At 34.4% G+C, this 21,588-nt stretch overlaps 2 protein-coding genes across 8 annotated transcripts in view; one reads left to right on the top strand and one right to left on the bottom strand.

The window, feature by feature from the left end:
• Positions 1–17,958, top strand: part of ORC4 (origin recognition complex subunit 4) — a 90,044-nt gene extending 72,086 nt beyond the window's left edge. For 3 of the 6 annotated variants that reach the window (XM_030917011.1, XM_010354912.2, XM_010354913.2), the window contains 6 exons: positions 1,457–1,630; positions 6,555–6,641; positions 10,805–10,913; positions 11,716–11,811; positions 11,892–11,959; positions 14,362–14,799. In XM_030917011.1, coding sequence (XP_030772871.1) covers positions 1,457–1,630; positions 6,555–6,641; positions 10,805–10,913; positions 11,716–11,811; positions 11,892–11,959; positions 14,362–14,550 — 723 coding nt within the window. In that variant the 3' untranslated portion in view covers positions 14,551–14,799. Of the gene's footprint in view, positions 1–1,456; positions 1,631–6,554; positions 6,642–10,804; positions 10,914–11,038; positions 11,390–11,715; positions 11,812–11,891; positions 11,960–14,361 lie in introns of those variants that run through there. The other 3 variants (XR_004053285.1, XM_010354911.2, XR_004053286.1) reach the window with 3 other exon arrangements.
• ACVR2A (activin A receptor type 2A) overlaps positions 17,530–21,588 on the bottom strand; it is an 88,026-nt gene continuing 83,967 nt past the window's right edge. The window contains exon 12 of one of the 2 annotated variants that reach the window (XM_010354915.2): positions 17,530–21,274. In XM_010354915.2, coding sequence (XP_010353217.1) covers positions 21,080–21,274 — 195 coding nt within the window. In that variant the 3' untranslated portion in view covers positions 17,530–21,079. The remainder of the gene's footprint in view (positions 21,275–21,588) is intronic. The other variant, XM_030917010.1, reaches the window with a different exon arrangement.

The raw sequence follows: 21,588 nt of genomic DNA, 5'->3' as shown, positions 1-21,588 counted from the left end.
CTGGGATTACAGGCTTGAGCCACCGTGCCCGGCCAGTGGTATTATTTTTAATAGCTTAAGAAAAGTAAACAACAGTGACATCATGTTCATATTTGGGGGTGGGGGCTTTTTAAAACAGCTTTATTGAGATGTAATTTATACCATACAGTTCACTCATTTAAATTATACAGTTAACAGGGTTTTTATTTATAGAGTTGTGCATTTATCACCACAATTTAAGAGCCACATACCTTTTAGCAATCACCCCAAATCCCCTGTTCCCTCCACAGCCCTATGCAACCACTAATCTACTAATCCACTTTCTGACTGTATAGTAATTTTTGAATCATACAACGTATAGTTTTGTGTGACTGGCTTCTTTTAACATGTTTTCAGGGTTGATCTGTGTCACAGCATATATCAGCCCTTTATTCCTTTTTATTGCCAAATAATATTCTGTTGTATAGATATACCACACTTTGTTGATCCATTCATCAGTTGATGGACATTTGGGTGGTTCACATTTCTGAAGCTATTAAAAATAGTACTGCTGCAAACATTCACATACACTTTTTTTGTGGTTACCTGGTTTCATTTGTCTTGGTTGTATATACCTTGAAGTGTAACTTAAGTAATATATATTATACTATACTATGTGTGTAGATATCTATACATATATAAATTATATATATTATATACATTATACTGTGTACTATAATATATTTTGAAAAATGCTCAAGTTCAATATTAAAAAGAGATTTAGGAATGACAGTTCCTGCAATTTATGTGACTTAGGAAGACAACATACCTATTGTGCTTTTGATGTCTTGGATAGTTTGAATGCCTATCAGTTTTGTGGAAGTATTTTCTTCATTTAAGAACACTTCGTATGTCCTTACAAGCAGTACATATTAGTTACCCTTTGGTTTTTAGTGTTCTTTGACGGTAAATTTGATTCCTGATTTCTTCCTAAGGAAAAATAGTACAAATACAAATAAAGTCTAAAAGCATTACTATAAAAAATAAAAATAAAAAGCCGGAAGATAACTTACAAATGGCATGTTGCATTTCTGGCACTTTCCTCTCCTAATGTTGGTTTCTGCTACCTATCATGCTGTTAATTTTTTAATCTCAGTTCTTCATAGAATGTACAGAATTCCTTACTGACACTCTTGTTGTTACTGTGACATATAACTATTCAATATAGTCAGTTTTTTTAAACAATCATATTGGGTCTTGGAATGTTACAGATTAGCTGAGAGTAACATAGTAGGGAAAAGGCATGACATCACCAGGCCAGCAGATGCCTGGAGGGGGATTATTTAGTTTGCATAAAATGTTTTAAATGTTTAATTATGTATTATAGACTAAACATTACTAATTATAGGTGATAGTTTATTTATACCTCTAATATTGGTACAGTTTTTTTTTTTTTTAACATTCATATTCCTTATAGAGATTTCTGTTTGTTTTTAAGGATATTCTGGAACTCTTAGAAAAAAGAGTGAAGTCAAGATTTTCTCACCGGCAGATACACTTAATGAATTCATTTGGTTTTCCACAGTATGTTAAAATATTTAAAGAACAATTATCTCTACCTGCAGAATTTCCAGACAAGCTTTTTGCTGAGAAGTGGAATGAAAATGTTCAGGTAACTTAAAAGGCAGTAAAGCTAAATGTTCCTTGCTATATGATTTAAAACATTTAAAACACAAATTTTAGAAATTAGTAAATTAACACAAAGTTTCTAATATTGCTGAGGGATAAAGCTACAGGAATACAAATTATATGCTTTTTTAAAATTTTCTTGTAACAGTTGAAATGTCATATCTGCTAAATTCTATCTCAAAAGAACATCACAGTTAAGCTTTAGGATTTATGTTATTAGTTTGAAGTAAACTTTAATGAGGCTTTAGTTTTATCTATATGTGGTTTATATTTCAGATAATTTAATGAATTTGCATAATTTACTTTATATATTTTACTTATTTAGCAATAATAATAAATAGTAAATAATGATAAATAAATGTTAGTGATTCATACCTATTCTGTGTGGATTTTTTTTCTTCCAGTTTTCATTAGCAACTTCAGCTTTTATTTTGTTGGGCCTTAAGAGGCAGTACAGACTGTGGCACCTCCGGTTATATTATCTGTTAGGTGATCACATCTCACAGTCCCTGGAGACCTGAGAATCTTAGATACAAAGGCAGGTTCATACGTTGTTTTAAAAATTTGCCACACCTTTGAGACTGTAAATTTACCTGTGCTTAAAATATTCTCAACACACTAGCATTTTCATCTTATGCTGTCAAGAAGTTTCAGTTGGCAAAGGGAAAGGAGGAAGTATGCCTGTGTATGTGTATTTAATAACATAATTGAAAAACATTGTTAATGAATAAATCCCTTATGGTAGAATCTCAAAAGATATTGGCCTCGTGAGAGTGGAAAATAATATAGAGTCCCTGGCTCTGAAGGAATTGGGAAAAATTGATTGATAATATTAAAATACTGGTAAGGATAATTAGATCTTTGAATAGAATTACACAGTCTATATTCAGTGACTCTATAAAAAAAGATTGTTTTATTTTAAAGCAGTAGTGGTAGATTGTATTTTTTTTTTTTTTTTTTTTTTTTTTTTTTTTTTTTTTTTTTGAGACGGAGTCTAACTCTGTTGCCCAGGCTGGGGTGCAGTGGCGCAGTCTTGGCTCACTGCAAGCTCTGCCTCCCAGGTTCACGCCATTCTCCTGCCTCAGACTCCTGAGTAGCTGGGACTACAGGCGCCCGCCACCATGCCCAGCTAATTTTTTGTATTTTTAGTAGAGAGGGGGTTTCACCGCGTTAGCCAGAATGGTCTCAATCTCCTGACCTCGTCATTCGCCTGCCTCAGCCTCCCAAAGTGCTGGGATTACAGGCGTGAGCCACCACGCCCGACCTCAAGTAGATTGTATTTTTACCATGAATTCTTACATACTAATACTAAATTGGAAGCATTTTGCATTTAGTTTGTTCTTTAAATGATTATTGTTTTGATTATAAAATATAGTCTGCTCATGTAAGCACTATTAATTTTGACACATTTCATTTTTTAAAAAAGTCATAAAAGTTTATTGAACAAAATGTAATCAGTGCAAAAAAAATACATGATAAACAGTGGAAGTTTCCCATAAGACTATATCAATTCTCCTTCCTTCTACTATGGAGTAATTATTTGGTCTATAACATTGCAGAGTTTACATACATGCTAAATATATTGTTTTTACATAAAGGACTCAAAGCCTACATATGTTTATATTACTTTTTCCCATTGTTATGATTGATAATTCCTTGTTCTTTTTCTTAATACAACTGTACATAATTGTATGTAAAAATAGCTGACATTATCTTTAAAATTCAGATACTATGCCTTGATATAATTAGGTATGGATCCTCCCTTCCACTCAAATTAATCATTCCTGAGACTTGGATAGTTCAATTACCTGAGCCAAGTGTCTTTGATACTATTTCTAATTATAGGATTCCATCTCTAGGAGCACTTTCTTTGTAGTTGGTACTCCCACATTGTCCCCTCTTACCAGGGTCTGGTGTGGACCAGACCTCTGGATCTTCAGCTTTTAGATCTACTTTTTAGTGCTTCACAGACTTTCATCTTCTACAACTCCTGAACTGATTGTCTTATTCCACCAGTATATTTTTGTGGCTGTTTTAGAGATTCAAATGTAGTCTTTCATAGTATTTAAATTTCTGTACTTTACATGGGCTCTTATTTTTTCCATACCTGCACACACTTAATCTTCCTAAGGTAACTACATGGTCCAGGTTGCATTGTGCCATTTTCCATCCACTGTCCTTCCCGACTGTGTTGCATTCCGAGCATCTCAAAGTGGGTCTATAAATAAAGAGAATGCTGGGAGTTACTGGTGAGGAAGTATAACTCTGCATGACTTAGGAAATGGTAACTATATGTTAGTAGTGTAACTACTCTACTTTCTGGACTTTTGTTGCAGACCTTAAATCCCCTGAATGTGAGCACTATCCTGTCATCTTTTTGACAGTCTTAATAGTCCATTTCATTAAGTAGAACCAGCATCACTGGTGTTTGTGTCTCTGAGTTCTGATATTTTCTTCCCCTATCTTAATTATCTTATGCCTCTCTTTGGTATGTGAATAAAATGAGCTTCACTTGAAAAATCTGTCAGCACCATGGTCAGAGTCCCTGCCTTGTGGAGTAGGGTGGTAGCTGCATTAAGGGAGCTATTCTTTCTCTTAGTGCTGATTATCCAGGAAGTTATTTTTAATGGCAAGATTAAGCCAATAGCAGTGATACAGATAACAGGTCACACATGGAATCTCATCCACGAAATATCTTCAGAATAAGATGGAACCTTGATATCCTGCCTAATTTGAAGGTTTGTTTTAACCCTACTTCAAATGAGTCAAATAAGTAAGCAGAGTAGACTCTATCTTAGCATGGCAGTATAAGAGGGATCCTTTAAAAAGAACATTTAAAAGAATCATACCTTATTCTCCTCAAATGAAATCTACCCAAGTACTGTAGCTCATGTGGTTGTTGATAATAGCCTTATCCTCAAATAGGATATAGTGTTTGAATCAAGATGGATTTAAAAATATAATAAATGACGTTAGATAATTTTTTTTTTTGTTTAAATGGCTCATGTAGATAAGGTAGGCATTTTAAAAAGCAGACTAAGTAATTATAGAAGCAAGAAGGTGATAGCTTTTAGAAAGAGGGGACTGGAGTCAAACAACTAATAATAAAGCGATAGAGTAGGAAGACGGAGTATAGAAGATTAACCTTTGAAGCATCATGTCAAAGAGAGGCAAATACAGCTTTTAAAAATAATTGATTCTTGCAGAGATAATTTCTTAAATCAGTTTTGTCCCAGGTGGATTTTCTTTAGTTTTCCTAAGTGCTCCGATTTTACCACATCAACTCTTACAAGTTACAGATTACAGAAGCAAAGACTATAGTTTGCCTGTGATATTTAGCCACATATCTTCCATATTTCAATTTTAAAACTGTGGAAAAGCTAAACAAAATTTTTTTTTAATTTCCAAAAGTTACTTTTTTTTATGTTCACCCTGTGTACTTCCAAGGAAATTCTACCCTGTTTGTGATAGAAAAAGATATATATAGTAACCAGAAGTCCTTTAAAATACAAAGAGAACACTAGAAACAATAGCAAGGGAGTGGGAACTATAATTAATAATATATTTCCTGAGAGTACAAAATTTCATTCCAGTAGACTAGAACTTACTTCTGAATCTGGTCTTCCTAAAGTGGACAAAGTAAAGACATGTAATTACAGCTCTAGAAAATACAGAAATGCTTAGTTTTCTGTGTTTTTTGTTGTTGTTGTTTGTTTGTTTTTTTAAGGAAAAAGAATTCTTATTCCATGCAGATAATTTTTGAAAAATTATGTTGATCTTTTCCAGGCCTTTCTTGGCTCTGCTACCTCTGAATTTACTCTCTTTTCATCTAATCCTTTCTTCAATGCCAATGTTCCTCACCTTCCATTCAACCCTAATATACTGCAGTCACTTGCCTCTTTAGATGCTGCTTTCTCAAAAGGCCCTGGTGACCTTTGAATTTCTAAAGCCATTAGCCTCTTCTCAAATATATCTTAATTTTGCAAAGTAGTTTATATTGTTGAACCCCACTTCTCTCTTAAAACTTTCTTCCCTTGTTTTCTAGATCTCTGCTGTGTCTTAGATTCTCTTCCAGTCTTTGGTATTTTTCTTACTTTCTTAGTTTTTCTCTTTTCCCACCTACTACTTAAATATTGATAATCCAAGATTCATTTCTTGACCACATTTCACTTTTCACAGGCCATTTTGTTTCCCATAGATTATCTTTGATTTTTATCTTCTGCCTTTCAAACCCTTCCTTCTCTTCTGCTACCAGTTAATTCTCTACCAGATATATCTCCTATAAGTGTCTTAATTCTCTTTTGTCTTTATTACCACTCAGATAATTCAGACCCTCCTTACCTCTTGTCTGGACAGCTACCTCCAATTATGTTTTTCTGCCTTTGTCTTTTTGTACATTCACTTTGCCAGTAACAAACTCCAGTACGTGACTACTCATTTTCTGCCAATATGTGATTTTCCTACTACTCATGCTGTTCCCTGTAACTGGAATGCTCTTCCTTCTTTTTTAAATCTCTTGTCTCATCCAGTTTAAGCATTATTTGTAGTGCTTTACCTTGTTTCCCTAGGTACAGTAACTCATGCGCTTGTGTTTTTGTGCTGCATTTTGTTCATTTCACTAGTATTACTGTAGTTTCCTTTATTCAAGTAGGAATTTGGGGTTAGCAAGGATTGTTTTATCATTGTGTTTATTGAATTAATGTAAAGAACAGGATAAGAAAATCAGTAGACTGGAAACTTTATTTTGCTTTTAGTGTTCTACAAATAAGACCAACATCTATTTAATAATGAATTAATATTAGATAGCGTTAATAAGGTACACCAACCAGTAAGGCACAGGATTATATTTGGGTTTTAAACTACATCGTTCCTCAATTTTGGCTTTTTCCCCCCTCCTCGCCCCTTAGTATCTCTCAGAAGATAGAAGTGTGCAAGAAGTACTACAGAGGCATTTCAATATCAGCAAAAACCTGCGGTCATTACACATGCTATTGGTTTGTATTAGTTTTGTTTTATTGCTTGTTGCTTTGTTTTTGTTTTTGTTTTTGATAGTGATGGGTCTCACTTTGTTGCCCAGACTGGTTACGAACTCCTGGCCTTAAGCCATCCTCCCACCTCTGCCTCCCTAAGTGCTGACATTACAGGCATCAGCCACTGTGCCCAGCCTGCTTGTATCATTTTCTGTCTTTCACTAGATAATTAAGTTTTTATGGGAATTGATTAAACCTGTAGGTAAATTTTGGGAGAATCGACATGCATTGGAACACTACATTGAGTGTTTCAATCTCTGAATAGGGTTCATATCTCCTTTTATTTGATTTCTTGTTTGATTACTTTCATCAGCATTTTATAGTTCTTACTACACAGATGATGTACTTATTTAATGTGTATACCAGTATTTAATCTGTTAGAACAATTGTAAATGGTGTTTTGAAGTTTTGGTTTCCCACATATTCATTACATATAGAATATGTGATTGATTACATATATACACTTTAATATATAGAAATGTGATTGACTTTTGTGTGTTGATCTTATAGTCTATGCTGAACTCACTTATTCTAGGAGGTTTGTTTTTTTTTTTTTTTTTTTTGAGATGGAGTCTCGCTCTCTTGCCCAGGCTGGAGTGCAGTGGCCGGATCTCAGCTCACTGCAAGCTCCGCCTCTAGGAGGTTTTTTAATAGATCCCTTGGGACTTTTGATGTAGACCATTACATTTTTCACAAATAGTGACTTTTTTTTTCTTTCCAATCTGTATGCCTTTTATTGCTTTCCTTGCTTTTTTGCAATGACTAGAATTTCCAGTGTTATGTTGAATTAGAACAGTGAGAGTGGACATCTTTTCTTGTTCCCAGTCTTAGGAAGAAACTTTTACCATTAAGTATGATGTTAGCTATAGGTTTTTAATACATGTTCATTATCAGGTTGAGGTAATCCTCATCTGTTTGTAACTTGCTGAGAGTTTATTATAAATGTGTGTTGGATTTTGTCAAGTGCTTGTTCTTAATTGTTTCACATGATCATATTTCTCTTTAACCTGTTGATATATTTGATTACATTATTTTTGAGTGTTGAACCAGCCTTATATACCTGGAATAAATCCTACTTGGTTATGATGTTTTGCCAAGTAATTATGTCTTAAGCTTACATAATACCAGTATCAAACAAGAAGTACTTAATTGTTCTGAAAATTAACTTTCTTCACTAAGAGTAATTTGGTTTTAGTCTAATATTTCTAGAAAATTATGGCAGATACCTTTGAAAGAAAAGATAGTTTTGGTTTTACAGAAAGGTCATTTTTAATAATAATAATAGAATAATAATGATAGTAGCTACCATTTATTGACCAGCATATGAGCCAAGTACTGTAGATACTAGTAGTACCTATATTATGTCTGACCATTGGAATAATCTTATTTTTTATTCTTACCCCTAAAGAAATTGAGGCTCTTTAAAGCTTAATAACTTGCCCAAGGTCACATTGCTAGTAGATAACAAAGCCAGGACTTAATCCAAAGCTCTCTGGCTTCAAGTTTGTGTCCTACTTGGCTGTATGGTTCACCCATGTTTACATACAAGTTTTCTTTCCTCATTGTTGTTTTTGCTGAGGAAAGTTAAGTCTTTTTATCCCTATTTACTTTCCCTCTATTGTCAAAAGCATACTGCCATTTTCAGCAACAACTGTCTTTATCATGAAGGAATTTGGGGACTAGTAATTTTTAGAGGAGGTATGTGTGTGTATATATATATTTCCATCCAGGAAAATATCTCTGCCTCAATACTGTCAATATTAATGACCATTGTTCTGCCATTTTTCTATTAATTTTTAATTCCTGGTAATTAATTAAATAATGACTTGTTTTTTGTCATATGGGATTCTACTTTGAGGGCTGCTTACTCATATTCTTAGCTCATCCCATTATTGGTTGTCATTGTCTTACTGTGGAAGCTCATTATAGATTACAGATTTTCGGCCTCACCAGTAACCAGAGAAATACTACAATTAAACTTTTTTTCTTGCCAATCTAGTGGCAGGGTTAAAGGTTATGCTTGATGGTATCGTGACTGTGACTTAATATTTATCACTGCTGCCAACGTAAATATGTGTAAGTGCTTTGCAGAGCAATTTAGCAAATTAGGTAACTAGAGAAACATACTTATACTAGAGAAACTCTAGTTACCTAATGCACAGGAAGACGTGTCCAAGGTTGTTTATTGCAGTCTTGTTTATAATTGGGGAAAAAAAAGAAATGACAGATGTCTGTCAATAGGAAATTAGAAAATGAATAATTGTGGATATATACAAAGAAATATAACAAAAAAAGAATAAACCAGAATTGATACTGCCTCAACATGGATAAAACCTCACAGTGAAGAGAGTTGTGAAGGTATATTTATATAAAAGTTGAAAATTACTCTGTTGTATAATACATGTATATGTAGTAGAAGTATACAGTATTAGGTTGGTGAAAAGTTACCATTACTTTCCGTGCCAAAAATGGCAGTTACTTTTGCACCAACCTAATAATATAGACATACTTGGTTGTTTTATGTGGGGAAGAGTAGAGTCCAATCCAGAGGAGATGGACTCTAAGATCATTTTCTTAAGCAGGGAAAGTAGTCATGGATATTTAGTTTATTATTCTCTGTTGCCTTTGTATATGTTAAAAAAAAATTTCGTATGCCTTTGTCCTCATAGCTTAGCTCCCACATATCAGTGAAAACATATGATGTTTGGTTTTCCATTCCTGAGTTACTTCACTTAGAATAATAGTCTCCAGTTTCATCCAGGTCATTGCAAATGCTGTTAGTTCATTCCTTTTTATGACTGTGTAGTATTCCGCAGTATATATATACCACAGTTTCTTTATCCACTCGTTGATTGATGGGCATTTGGGTTGGTTCTACGATTTTGCAGTTGTGACTTGTGCTGCTATAAACATGCGTGTGCAAGTATCTTTTTCACATAATGTCCTCTTTTCTTCTGAGTAGATGCCCTTAGTGTGATTGCTGTATCAAATGGTATTTCTACTTTTAGTTCTTCAAGGAATCTCCACATTGTTTTCCAGTGGGGCGAGGGATAAAAGACTACAAATATGATGCAGTGTATACTGCTCGAGTGATGCGTGCACCAAAGTCTCACAAATCACCACTAAACAACTTACTCATGTAACCAAATACCATACCACCCGTATGACAATAACTTATGGAAAAATGAAATTAAAAATAAAAATTAAACAAAATTTATAATTAAAGGAAAAAGGAGAGGGAGGGAGCACTGGCAATCTAGATCCCAACCAGCAGGAGAATGAAGGACAAGGATTGCCAGACTCTTTGCCCAGCTAATCAGTTGGTGCCTTGCGCCCTGGTTAAGGTGAAGGAGAGAGTTTCTTGGATAATTATATCCCAAATATTGCATGGCACATACTTATACTAAGAAACTATTGTTTATTTGAAATTGAAATTTAACGAGAGGTCATGCATTTTTATCTGGTAAATCTTCTAATCCTAAATGACCAAATTTAACTTTTATGAAAAATACAAATAAAGAAGAAAGGAAATCTTCAAATACTTGAGTAGCAGCTCTGCTCCAGGACCTCTGTTCATTTTTGGAAACTAAAGAAGCAGCACAAGAGATGTAGACTCTGCTTTCAAGGGGAGTTATTCCTGAGTATAAATGTGCTATTTTTTTTCTCTTTTGTATAATTGAACATAAAACAGCTAACTTCTATCTAAATTAACACTAACCTGGCTGGATGATTGGGTGGTGAAAAAGTTAACAAGTAAGGCATAGATCTGCCTTTTGGACTTGTGTTTGGGGCTTTTATTAGTAAGTATTCTTAATTATTTTCAGTTTCTTCTCCTTGACCTACTCCTCTTTAAATATTGTTCTTCCGAGCATTAAGTAAACAAGTTATGCAAGTGGGATGGGCTAGAGAGAGCAGCAAAAACTTTTTTTATGCTTTACATCTGCAGTTATGTGACACACAAATTGAAATACTGTATTTTAATAGAACTGAATTTGAGAATACCTTCCTCAGCATTAATATTTACTCTCCCTTAGAATTGACTATACAAATTCAGAAGTTTTGCACAGTTGTATCTCCAAAATGCCCATGTAAATACATAATTGTTTTTCTGGTCCACATTTCCCTAGATGCTTACTTTAAATCGAGTAACAGCATCACACCCATTTATGACTGCCATAGATCTAATGGAAGCAAGTCAACTGTGTAGCATGGACTCAAAAGCAAATATTGTACATGGTAAGAGCCCAGCCTTATTTTTTAAATTGTGGTTTTTAAAACTTTGAATTTAGATAATGGAATGTTTTTAAAATTACAATAAACATGGGCATAATACTTTATAAAATACTTTTCTATCCATATAGCCTTTAACTTAATCCTTTTGAAGGTACTATCACTCCCATTTAAAGTGAAAAAAAAAATTGACGCTCTGCCTCTTTTGCCACATTGGAAATCCAGGTAAGACTATGTTGCTGATGTTATCATTGTATCAAGAGCTACTGAAGAGCATTCGCTGAGTTTCAGCCATTTGGGTTTCGTTATTTCCTTTTGCAAACGTAATGAACCTTTTCCTCTCCAGGGGAAAAAAGGAATACACATATTTGGATATAATTTCCAGGAGTTTAGGACGTCTCTGGATAAATCCTATCCAAAGGCCCTGTGTGATTTAAAGTCACATAAAAATTGAAGTTTATTTTGTTTACATGGGCCATATGGTGAGTGCTTGATGATAGTCGCTAATCTTTGTGACATTTCTAAAAGTTTAAAAATATCCTTATTTTGCAGATATGGAAAACTAAGCTCAGGGAGGTTAAGTAACTTAAATTTAGATAGATAATAGTGATTGGAACACATTTGAAATCTAGAATCTTGACCTTCTTCACCCCTCAAAACCATAGATCTTTCACTATATTTAAATTCTCAATAATTTGTAGCTGCTCATTTCTGAATTTTCAATAATGAAGTATTTTGCTATTTGGAGAACAGTTATTTCAGTCTTACGTGTCATTAAACTGATAGTTTTTTTTCCCTTTTACTATAGGTCTATCAGTCTTGGAAATCTGTCTTATAATAGCAATGAAACATTTAAATGACATCTATGAGGAAGAGCCATTTAATTTTCAAATGGTCTATAATGGTGAGATGAGACTTAGCTTTTTTCTGACTCTTCCCCACTGCTTATTTGAAGGTATAATGTTGTCATTGCTTTCTACTCAGAGTTTCAGAAGTTTGTTCAAAGGAAAGCACATTCTGTTTATAATTTTGAAAAACCTGTTGTCATGAAGGTAAGATTTAGTTCGCTGTTTTTTACATCCAACTTGATTATGTATTAACATTGCACTTTCATTTTTAAATATTATTATATTTTTTTAAAACAATTATCTAAAAATGAAATATTTTGAAAAAATCTGAGGAAGTGACCAGTTGTTTTCGTTTGTGGAGGTATACTGCCCTCTGCTGTCTCTTCATAGCACTTGCATTCTGAAAACAACTATTCAGTATAGTGTGTGATACAATATAGTGTGTGATACAGCCTTTCCAACCCAAGGATTGGCTTTTATAATCTCAGCAGTAAAAGGAGAAAAAAAATGAAAACAAGGGCCATTAAGAAACTTAAAAGACAAAATCTCACTGGCCAGTGAGGGGATACAGACAAAGTTATTTAGGGGCTGAGTCATGAGTTTTACAACTTCAGGACTTCATGTAGATTACCATTGTCCACTACAAAGATAATGTGAGCCATGTAATGTAGTTTTAGATTTTCTAGTACCTGTAAGAAAAAGGTGTAATTTTAATTATATATATTTAATTCAACATATCAAAAATGTGTCATTCTATAATCATAGAAAAACAAAGTATTTTACATTCTTTTGAATTAAGTCTTTAACATTTGGTGTACATTTATACTTACAAAGCACATCTCAGTGGCCTAAATATTCACTGGAAATTCTTGCTGTTTAGATTCCATAAAATTTGTAGCTGAGAAAGTAAATTTACATTTTGAAATTGTTCTAAACATGCTCAGAATTTTTTAATAGAATTAAGTATCCATTTTTAAGTTTAAATAAAAATTGAGTCACCATTGAAGTGCTGAGTAGCCTCGTGTGGACAGTGCAGCTCTTGAGGATTTTAAGGAAAGAAACTTTTTTAAAACAGTGGATCCCCAAGTCCATTGGCATCCCTTGTAGGCCCTAGTAATCAGAATTTCATTTCCTGTAGCAACAAAATGAGTACAGAGCACTGCCATTTCTTCAAAGAAACAGGAAAAGTATTTTACAATACTGGAGGGTTTTTTCCCCTAATAGTTTGATTTTGTGAGAGTTGTGAAAATGGAAAGGTTACCCAAGTATTTAAATTTTGGGGGTTTTTTGTTTCTTTGTTTGTTTTTTGAGATGGAGTCTCCTTCTGTTACCCAGGCTGGAGTACAGTGGTGGGTGCAATCTTGGCTCACTGCAACCTCTGCCTCCCGAGTTAAGTGATTCTCCTGCCTCGGCTTCCTGAATAGCTGGAATTACAGGCGTGCACCACCATACCCAGCTAGTTTTTGTATTCTTAGTAGAGACCGGGTTTCACCATGTTGGTCAGGCTGGTCTCGAACTCCTGACCTTGTGATCTGCCCACCTTGGCCTCCCAAAGTGCTGGGATTACAGCCTTGAGCCACCGCGTCCGGCCTGCATTTAAATTCTCAATAATTTGTAGCTGCTCATTTCTGAATTTTCAATAATGAAGTATTTTGCTATTTAGGAATGTTTTAAATCTGCACAGTTCTATTCGGCTCCAGTATTTTCTCATTTGCAGATATGAAGGTATCTGAGCTGTTTCTCTATCAGAAGAATTTATGTGATAGAGAATATGCTCCAGTGCTGTTTTTTACAGTGAGTTGTAAGAACATAATAGAATCCTCAGGAATCTATTTCAGTGTATCGTTATTTAATGGTTAGTATATCATGATTTAATGGTTTCAGTTTTTTCATACCCTAATAACGTACCTAACACAACACTGAAGGTTAGAAAAGATATAATACGTGAATATTAAGGATAAGAGGAAGCAGACAGGAAAGAGCCCTATTAAGATGGGAAAAATGGAAGAATGTTTTGACAGTCTCAGTCTGACTTCTTAGAGGAAACAGGAGCCTGTCCCCTCTCCATGTCCATACCACCCTGTTGAATCCTTTACTTACAGGATCAGCTGAATATGCCTAGTTGACTCCAGGGTCTTTTTCTGCCTCCCTCTTTGTTACAGTTGTTAACTTTTTACATAGCAAAGCAAAGGTGAGACAGACAAAATATAAATGCAAATCTGAGTAGCTTAGGTAATCGATCAAAAGTCTTATCTGATTCTTGGGTTTTTACAGAGAACTGGAAACACTTTATTAATTAAAGTACTAGGAGGAACTATGATAGAGAATGAGGCCAGGAAGAAAACCGTTATTGTATATATTGAATTAAAGTTTGCCATGTTTACATTCAACAATATATGGACAAGTGTGCATTGACACTGTTTTACCTGATAATATGAGTTTTTATGGGGTTGTGAGAGTTTTTTTAGTCCTATTGATAGTTGTTAGTTTGTTTCCCAGTACTCTGTTCTGCAGCTGACCAAAACACTAACTGTTCTCTGGGAGAGAACAGGAGAGTTGTTATTTTCCTCTCCTATTCAACCTAAACTATTTCTTTCATCTTTTAGGCTTTTGAACACTTGCAACAATTAGAATTAATAAAGCCCATGGAAAGAACTTCAGGAAATTCACAGAGAGAGTACCAGCTGATGAAACTGCTTTTGGATAATACTCAAATTATGAATGCTCTGCAGAAATATCCCAACTGTCCTACAGATGTGAGGCAGTGGGCAACATCCTCACTGAGCTGGTTATGAATATAACCAGTGACTTCAACTTTGGCATTTCATTCATACTTCTGTAGAGAACGAAAAACTATTGTCCTTTAACATGATAATACTAAACATTCTATAAATATTTTTGTATTTATGTGAGACTTGCATGTCTACTGTCTTGGCTGTGTCTTGCCTTTTAATCATGAACGGTTACATGATTTATAATTTCAGTAATTGAGATTACTTTGTAAGTAGCAGTTCAGAAGAATAAAATATGACTGTTTTAGGGACTAGACCATGTGCTTTTTTAACACTTATATAACACTTATATATATAATGGTCTATTTGAAGAGCTCACTTCAACCTAACAGCTAGATGTCTTTACAAACCTTAAACCAAAGGAGTGAAAAAACAATGGTAACAACTGAAGTATAAGTAACCTTTGGTACAGTAGGTTTGCTGCAGGGTTTTTTCCTGTCCACATGCAAATTTTGGATTCTATCCCAGACTCAGGTTTTCTAGTGCAGGAGACTAACCAGCTTAGTCAGATGATGGTTCACATGGAAGGAAAAGGTCAAGGAGTTTGAAGATTTTTCTTCTAGATACCTCAAAATGTGGTACTCATACCATCCACATCAGAATCCCTTGTAGGATTTTCTAAAATTACAGATTGTTGAGCTTACCATAGGTCAAAAGGATTGGAATTTGCCTTCTTAACAAGTATAGTCATGGCACCACATAACATTTTGGTCCGTGACATTGTATATATGAGGGTGGTCTCATAAGATTATACCATATTTTTACTGTACCTTTTCTATGTTTGAATATACAAATGTTTACCAGTGTGTTACAGTTGCCTACAGTATGATTACAGTAACATTCTGTACAGCGTTGTAGCCTAAGAATAATAGGCTAGGCCGTATGTATAGCCTAGGTGTGTAACAGGCTATATACCATCAGGGTTTGTGTAAGTACACTCTGTGATGTTCATCCAATGATGAAATCACCCAGAGACACATTTCTCAGAACATAGCCCCATCATGAAGTGACGTGACTGTACCAGAGATTTCTGGAAAAGCACTCCCAAAAGTAATGAGACATGTATGACAATGTTAACCGAACCTATATCAAAAAGTAAATCCCCGAGGAATGTGGACATGTCAATCAAAGCATTGTCTTTTAAGTAAGTTCCAAGATCCATGAATTAACAGAGACATATATTTAAAATGAAATTTAATAAGCACTTAAGTGACTTCATTTGTTCAAGAATATTTGATTGCCTGCCTACTGTGTGCATGGGAGGTTTACAAAAGACAGACTGTCTCTATGCTTGTGCAGCTTACAATCCATTTAACTGTTAGAGGCCCTGTGAGATGTAGGTACTGTTATTTATAGATTAGAAAACTAACACAGCAGTAGCAATGCTGGGAATAGCCAGCAGTCTTGGAATTCAACTCAGTTGAACACCAAAGCCAGTGCTATTAAAACCTGAATTTCAACAGTGGATTCCTTACCAAATAGTTTTTAAAGTATGCTCTAAGGCACAATGTTTTAATGAAATCTTGGATACAAAGTGGAATAAAAAATTTCTGTGCATAAAAGTAGCTCTTCAGTAGTTACTACGTATTCTTTTGCATACACAGCCTTTCCTTCCCTGTAAAAAGTTAAACCTTGTAAGTATTCAGATCCCTGTCATTTACTTTTCAGCAGTCTCATTCAGGCTAATGCTTGCATACTGATTCTATGCCATAGTCTACACATTTTTAGGGGATATTTCACCAAAATACTTAACCTGGTAACATCACTATTATATACTAGAAGGAAGAATTTTACACTTAGGCTCTAACTGACCCTTTTAAAAATTTTCTAAACTATTTGAGGAAAGTATTATTTGTCTTAAAGGGTAACAGCCTCATGAAATGACTTGAGGATTGCAATTTCTTATTAGCTTAAGATGTTACTTAAAAGCTGACAGCCCTCATCTGTCTCACTGGCTACGTAAGAGCTACAGAAGATCCATCAATAACCAAGTACACAGATTTTAAGACTAAGTACCAATTGAGGTAAACATGAAACAGTTAAAAGCAAATTCAAAAAATACATTAGGAAAAGTTACACCAATGAAGTATATGCCTATTATATTCCCAAAGCATTTTTGTAGGGAGGAGCAGTGTTGATTGTTGGCCTTTCCATATTCCTTCATACAAAAAAGCTAGTCTATTTGCCAGAGTTTTGAGCTAACTTCATCTCTTAAATTGCTTCAATTGTCATCAATAAAAACAAGTCTGAAAAACCCTAGTTTAAAAAGCGGTTCAAGAATAATGTAAACTTATACATATAGCTTCAAGATATTTTCATTTACTAGAGAAGGAAAAATAGAACCTGAAAAGCAGGTGAAGGAGGAATATTTCAGTGTGTTTTTTACATCTGTGTTCCCTCCAAGTGGCCCACCAGAAACAGAATTCTTGTTAAAATGACTGATTCTCATGCACGTGAAAGGCTCTGGGGAATGAATACCTGTTTGGTCCAAACTTACTGTATCATAACGCTGTATATGTTGAAAACGGAATACCTATTCATGTCCTAACGAATCACTGTTTTGCAGAAAACACTGTAAGAAACACTTCAGTATTTTCTGTAGAGTTTCCATGCATATTTCACCACGGTTCGCATTCTCAGCCTCATTTGGTTTAGAAAGCAATTCAGTTTCTTTCAAACCACCATAATCTAAGTGCTGCCCCGTCCTTCACCTTTACCCTAGAAAATCTGAGAATCCATTCGTGTGTACTGTGTGACACAATGCCAACAAGCCTCTGCTTCCTAATACTGGCAGGACCAACACACATACTTGAGTGGGAATATAATCTGTTTAGACAGGGAAATACCATAATTAACAAATCTCCCTTCACTTACCACTATCCTCATTCTTGCAGTTGTCAAGGTGTAAGCCTCACTATAAGTTACAAAACTACCACTCCCCTCTTTAAGAACACATAGCTAAAGAAAAACTGCATATGCAAATCATACCATATTCATTTTTTTTTTATTTAACTTGGGGATGGAATGGGCATAGCATACATTTTATTTGTACAATATTTAACAATCACTTATCCAAGGTGGGGTTTTACGGGGATTTTAAGCTTTCTGTTAAATACTTGCAGAAAAAATAGCAAGTACGATTTGACAGTAGTACAATAACCTGTGCCCAAAACACAAGAGATACAGAGTAAAGCGAAAATAACTGCTTACCAATATTCTGAGAGGTAACAAATGGGATATGGGTTGAGACTGCATAAAAAACGTACTGCTGGTTGAGTATCTGAGGTAAATGATGTTCAATCAAGATGCTACTTGTATCATTTTGCCCACAAATTGATAATTTTATGCATTATCATACCAAATGTTCCTAAAAAGTAATCTTTCAAAAAAGTAAAAAAGATAAACTGGAAAGTGTCTGTGATGAAGCTTCTTTCTTTAAAAAAAAAAAAAAAAAAAAAAAAAAACCAGTAATCAGTTTATTCCACTAAACAACTATCTGGCCATGGTTTTTTTCCCTACCACCTGCATTTTACTTAAATGTAGCTGTTACTTAGAGGTGAGGAAACGCGACCAAAGAGATTCTTTTTAAATTTCATGATATGATTCTATTTTAAATTCCAAAGAATTGGAAGAAGCTGGGTTTTTCTCCTGATTGTATTTTCAAAACATCACCATGAAAGATAGTGCAAGTTCATGGGACTAACAATCGTGAGGCACAGTCTCTTTTTCTGGAATTCACAAGGTACCTAGAATTCAAACAAGAATCACACATCACATGCTAAAAAAAACTTCTAGCATCTAAAATACATACAAGAGCTGTGCAGGGCATAGACTTCAAATAAAGCTGAACACTGGTTAATCCATCAGTCCTATGGCAAGTTGATCATAAAGCATTCCTTACGCGGAGATCTGGGCAAGGTAAAGAGTATAAGTTAGAGCAGCAGCAGTTCTGATGGGTATCAGAAAGGCAAAATACAAGACGAGTCATGAGGAGCACCATACACATGAGGAAAGAGTTATTTGGGGGGTTTCAGTTTGCCCCAAAATGGATCACCATTTTTCTCATTCTTTGATCTTTTTTTCCAGTATCTCTAGCTCAAACTTTCTGTTAACTTGCCCACTCTGCACTGACTGTAAACCAAACACTGAATACCCTGCAAAAGAAAGTTTTAACAAGACTAGGTATAAGGACAGGTAGTCACTGAAACAGTCTTATTTTACTGCTTATAAAAAAGTTTTTCTATTAATCATAGTTCTCAAAAGAATACAAGTTTTAAAATTGGTTAGCTACAGTTAAATACAATACCCAGGATTTCTAAAAATTTTTTCTAACTTGAAAACATTTTATATTGTGAATAACTGGTTTAAAAAAAATTTATCTCTAGTACTCACATAAGCCAAACATTCATCATAATATCCCTTGTTTATTTTTGTTTTGATTTTTTTTAACTTTTAAAAAGAAAGTTGAATGTTCACAACAGGTAGAAATTCATCTTCAGAAAATTAATGATTTTCTTGTATGCACATTCTCAGTATTTTCCCTTCTTGATTAGTTTTTAAATGGAAGCAAAGCCAGATCAAGAAATGGAGAGACCAAGTACTCTATGAAATAGAGGTGAACTCAACATTCAAAAGGGAATTGCTAGGAATACAATGAAACCATGGGGACACGCGTGACAGTTCTGAATGGTCTGCGGCACACAGACGCTATTACTCTTCTTTTCCTCCCTGCTTAAAGTCTGTTGACCTATGTATTTTTTATAAATAACATAATTTACTATTCCCAGAGATTACGTACATATATGTAAAATGTAGTGTACTGTGTGGTTAAATAACGATTTGAAGACAACACATTCACAGTGAGCTCCTGACAGTGACATGTAAAAAATTCTTTTATAAAATTAACGTATGGATTTTAAAATGACCTGACAGAAATAACATGGCATAATACTGGCTATTTGTTGATTGGTAATCTGGAAATTCAGGAAATTAATGTTTTACTTTGGCCTGTATAAATCTGAGGAAGAATCCAATTGTATTCTAACGTAATATGGTATTGAAAAGCACTTTGGCACCTGCCTACCATCAATTCCATTTTCTTAGCAAGGATAAGGCATGAACTATCCTAAATTAATATCAGTGTTAGTTGTAAAAGCAATTTTGGGGAGGTGGCTAGGCTATGTTACCTATATCAACATTGGTTACCTCTAAATGTCATTGCATATTTTAAGTTATATGTTTAATTTGTTATCCCTGATTTGTTTTAAAGCAGTAACATCTGAAATCTGCTTAAAGTTTAATATCTCTATCCTAGGATAATTCTTTACATATCACAGACATCAAATATTACTCTGACAAGATGGCACCAAGCAGAAGTATAGTGATAAAGTTACAAGTCTCAAAGCAGACAGTGAGGAATTCTGGGTAACGACACTTCCTGAGGTGATCCTAAACAGTGATAAAGAATGTCCCACACACTGTTTGGTGAAAAGAAATACACTACAATTTTACATATATAAATAGAAAAAACTCTATTTTAAACAAAATGAAGAGCTTTCCAGTGTCACAGCTCACTTAAAAAAATTTTATATCATGCTTTAAATTTTCAAATATTCCCCAAACACAGCACACCTAAAAAAAAATACTTAGGTAAGTATGCAAATTTTGGGAACTGGATATAAGATGGGGCTTTAAAACATGGGAAGAAGGGGGAAATGACACCATCTTTTCAAAAAACAGCACTTTTTTTCCCTACATTACAAGCCAGCACAAGAAATGCTAAAACACTGCTTTACGAATGGCCACTTAACTGTTGGCACTAAGCATAGCTTACCTTTTTTCCCTTAAATAACACAGTGAATTTGTTACAAAACATGGATTGATTTATTATTCAAATTTTGTTAGTGTTTTCAATTTTATAATTTAGCAACCGTGGAACTGAGGTATACCTTGTTGAGGGAGGTTAAAGTAATGCTTGGAAGCCTCTTTACTGTACCCCACTTTGATGACATTATGTACACAGAACAGCAGCACACTAAACATTCACAAGCTGTGTCATATTGGCATTACAATAGTCATTTATAGAAACAACAACAGCAAATGCAATAAAAACAAGTTACCCTTTTTAAAATCTGAAATGAAGTTTTTGATTTAAAAAAAATAGCAGTAGTTCATTTAAGGAATTAGTGTCTTCTGACAGACATTAAGAAATCTGATGTCAGTTTTCAAACACTCCATTAGCCAGGTCCAAAAGATCCTTGATTTGGAGAGGGCTACATTCTTCATGTACACTTTTTCAAAAGTTTCTTTATAGAGTTTGCAAGGTTTCTCTTAGTCTCATGTCCTTCACATCTGTGCTGTCGGCAATGCAGTAAGTCTCCCAGAGCAACGTTTTTCAACAAAGGGTCTTCTTTCTTAACATTTCCAAGAGACATCCTACTCATTTTACACAGAATAAACTGTAAGCAGTTTCGTTAGCTTAGCAGCTCCAGTTCAGAGTCCCATTTCTTAGTGTGCACAGATGGCGCAACCATCATAGACTAGATTCTTTGGGAGGAAAGTCAACATTTGTCACCATTGTGACCACTGTTACAATGTCCTCTGTGGTAATAATATTTGTTAGTCTCTGCATCTGGGTAATTCTTTCACCTACACATCCAGCTGATAACCTGGCTTCTGCGTCGTGATCCCAACATTCTTCAATGGTTTCACAGAGCATTGCCATTCCCTAAAAGGAGAAAAACATACTCAAACGCCACAGCAATTTTTGTTTTCTATTAGGAAATAGAATAAAATTTTCATGAAGAAATGGCTAGTTTTCTGGGTCAAAGAAGTTTCTGTCAACAGTCACTTTTATTGAATACCATGTGCAGAATCATGAAGAAAAGCATAAAGAGAGCTTTTTTTTTTTTCTTTTTAAGCATGAGATTATCACAACAGGAATTTTTTAACGCCAAAAAAAACCAAACAAACAAACAAAAAAAACTCTATCCCTTGTTCACAAACCAGGTCATTTCAATGCTAACCCTTCAAATGGACTCA

The sequence above is a fragment of the Rhinopithecus roxellana genome, chromosome 14, assembly GCF_007565055.1.
Source record: "Rhinopithecus roxellana isolate Shanxi Qingling chromosome 14, ASM756505v1, whole genome shotgun sequence".
Lineage (NCBI taxonomy): Eukaryota > Metazoa > Chordata > Mammalia > Primates > Cercopithecidae > Rhinopithecus > Rhinopithecus roxellana.
This window is presented reverse-complemented; position numbering and strand designations above follow the sequence as displayed.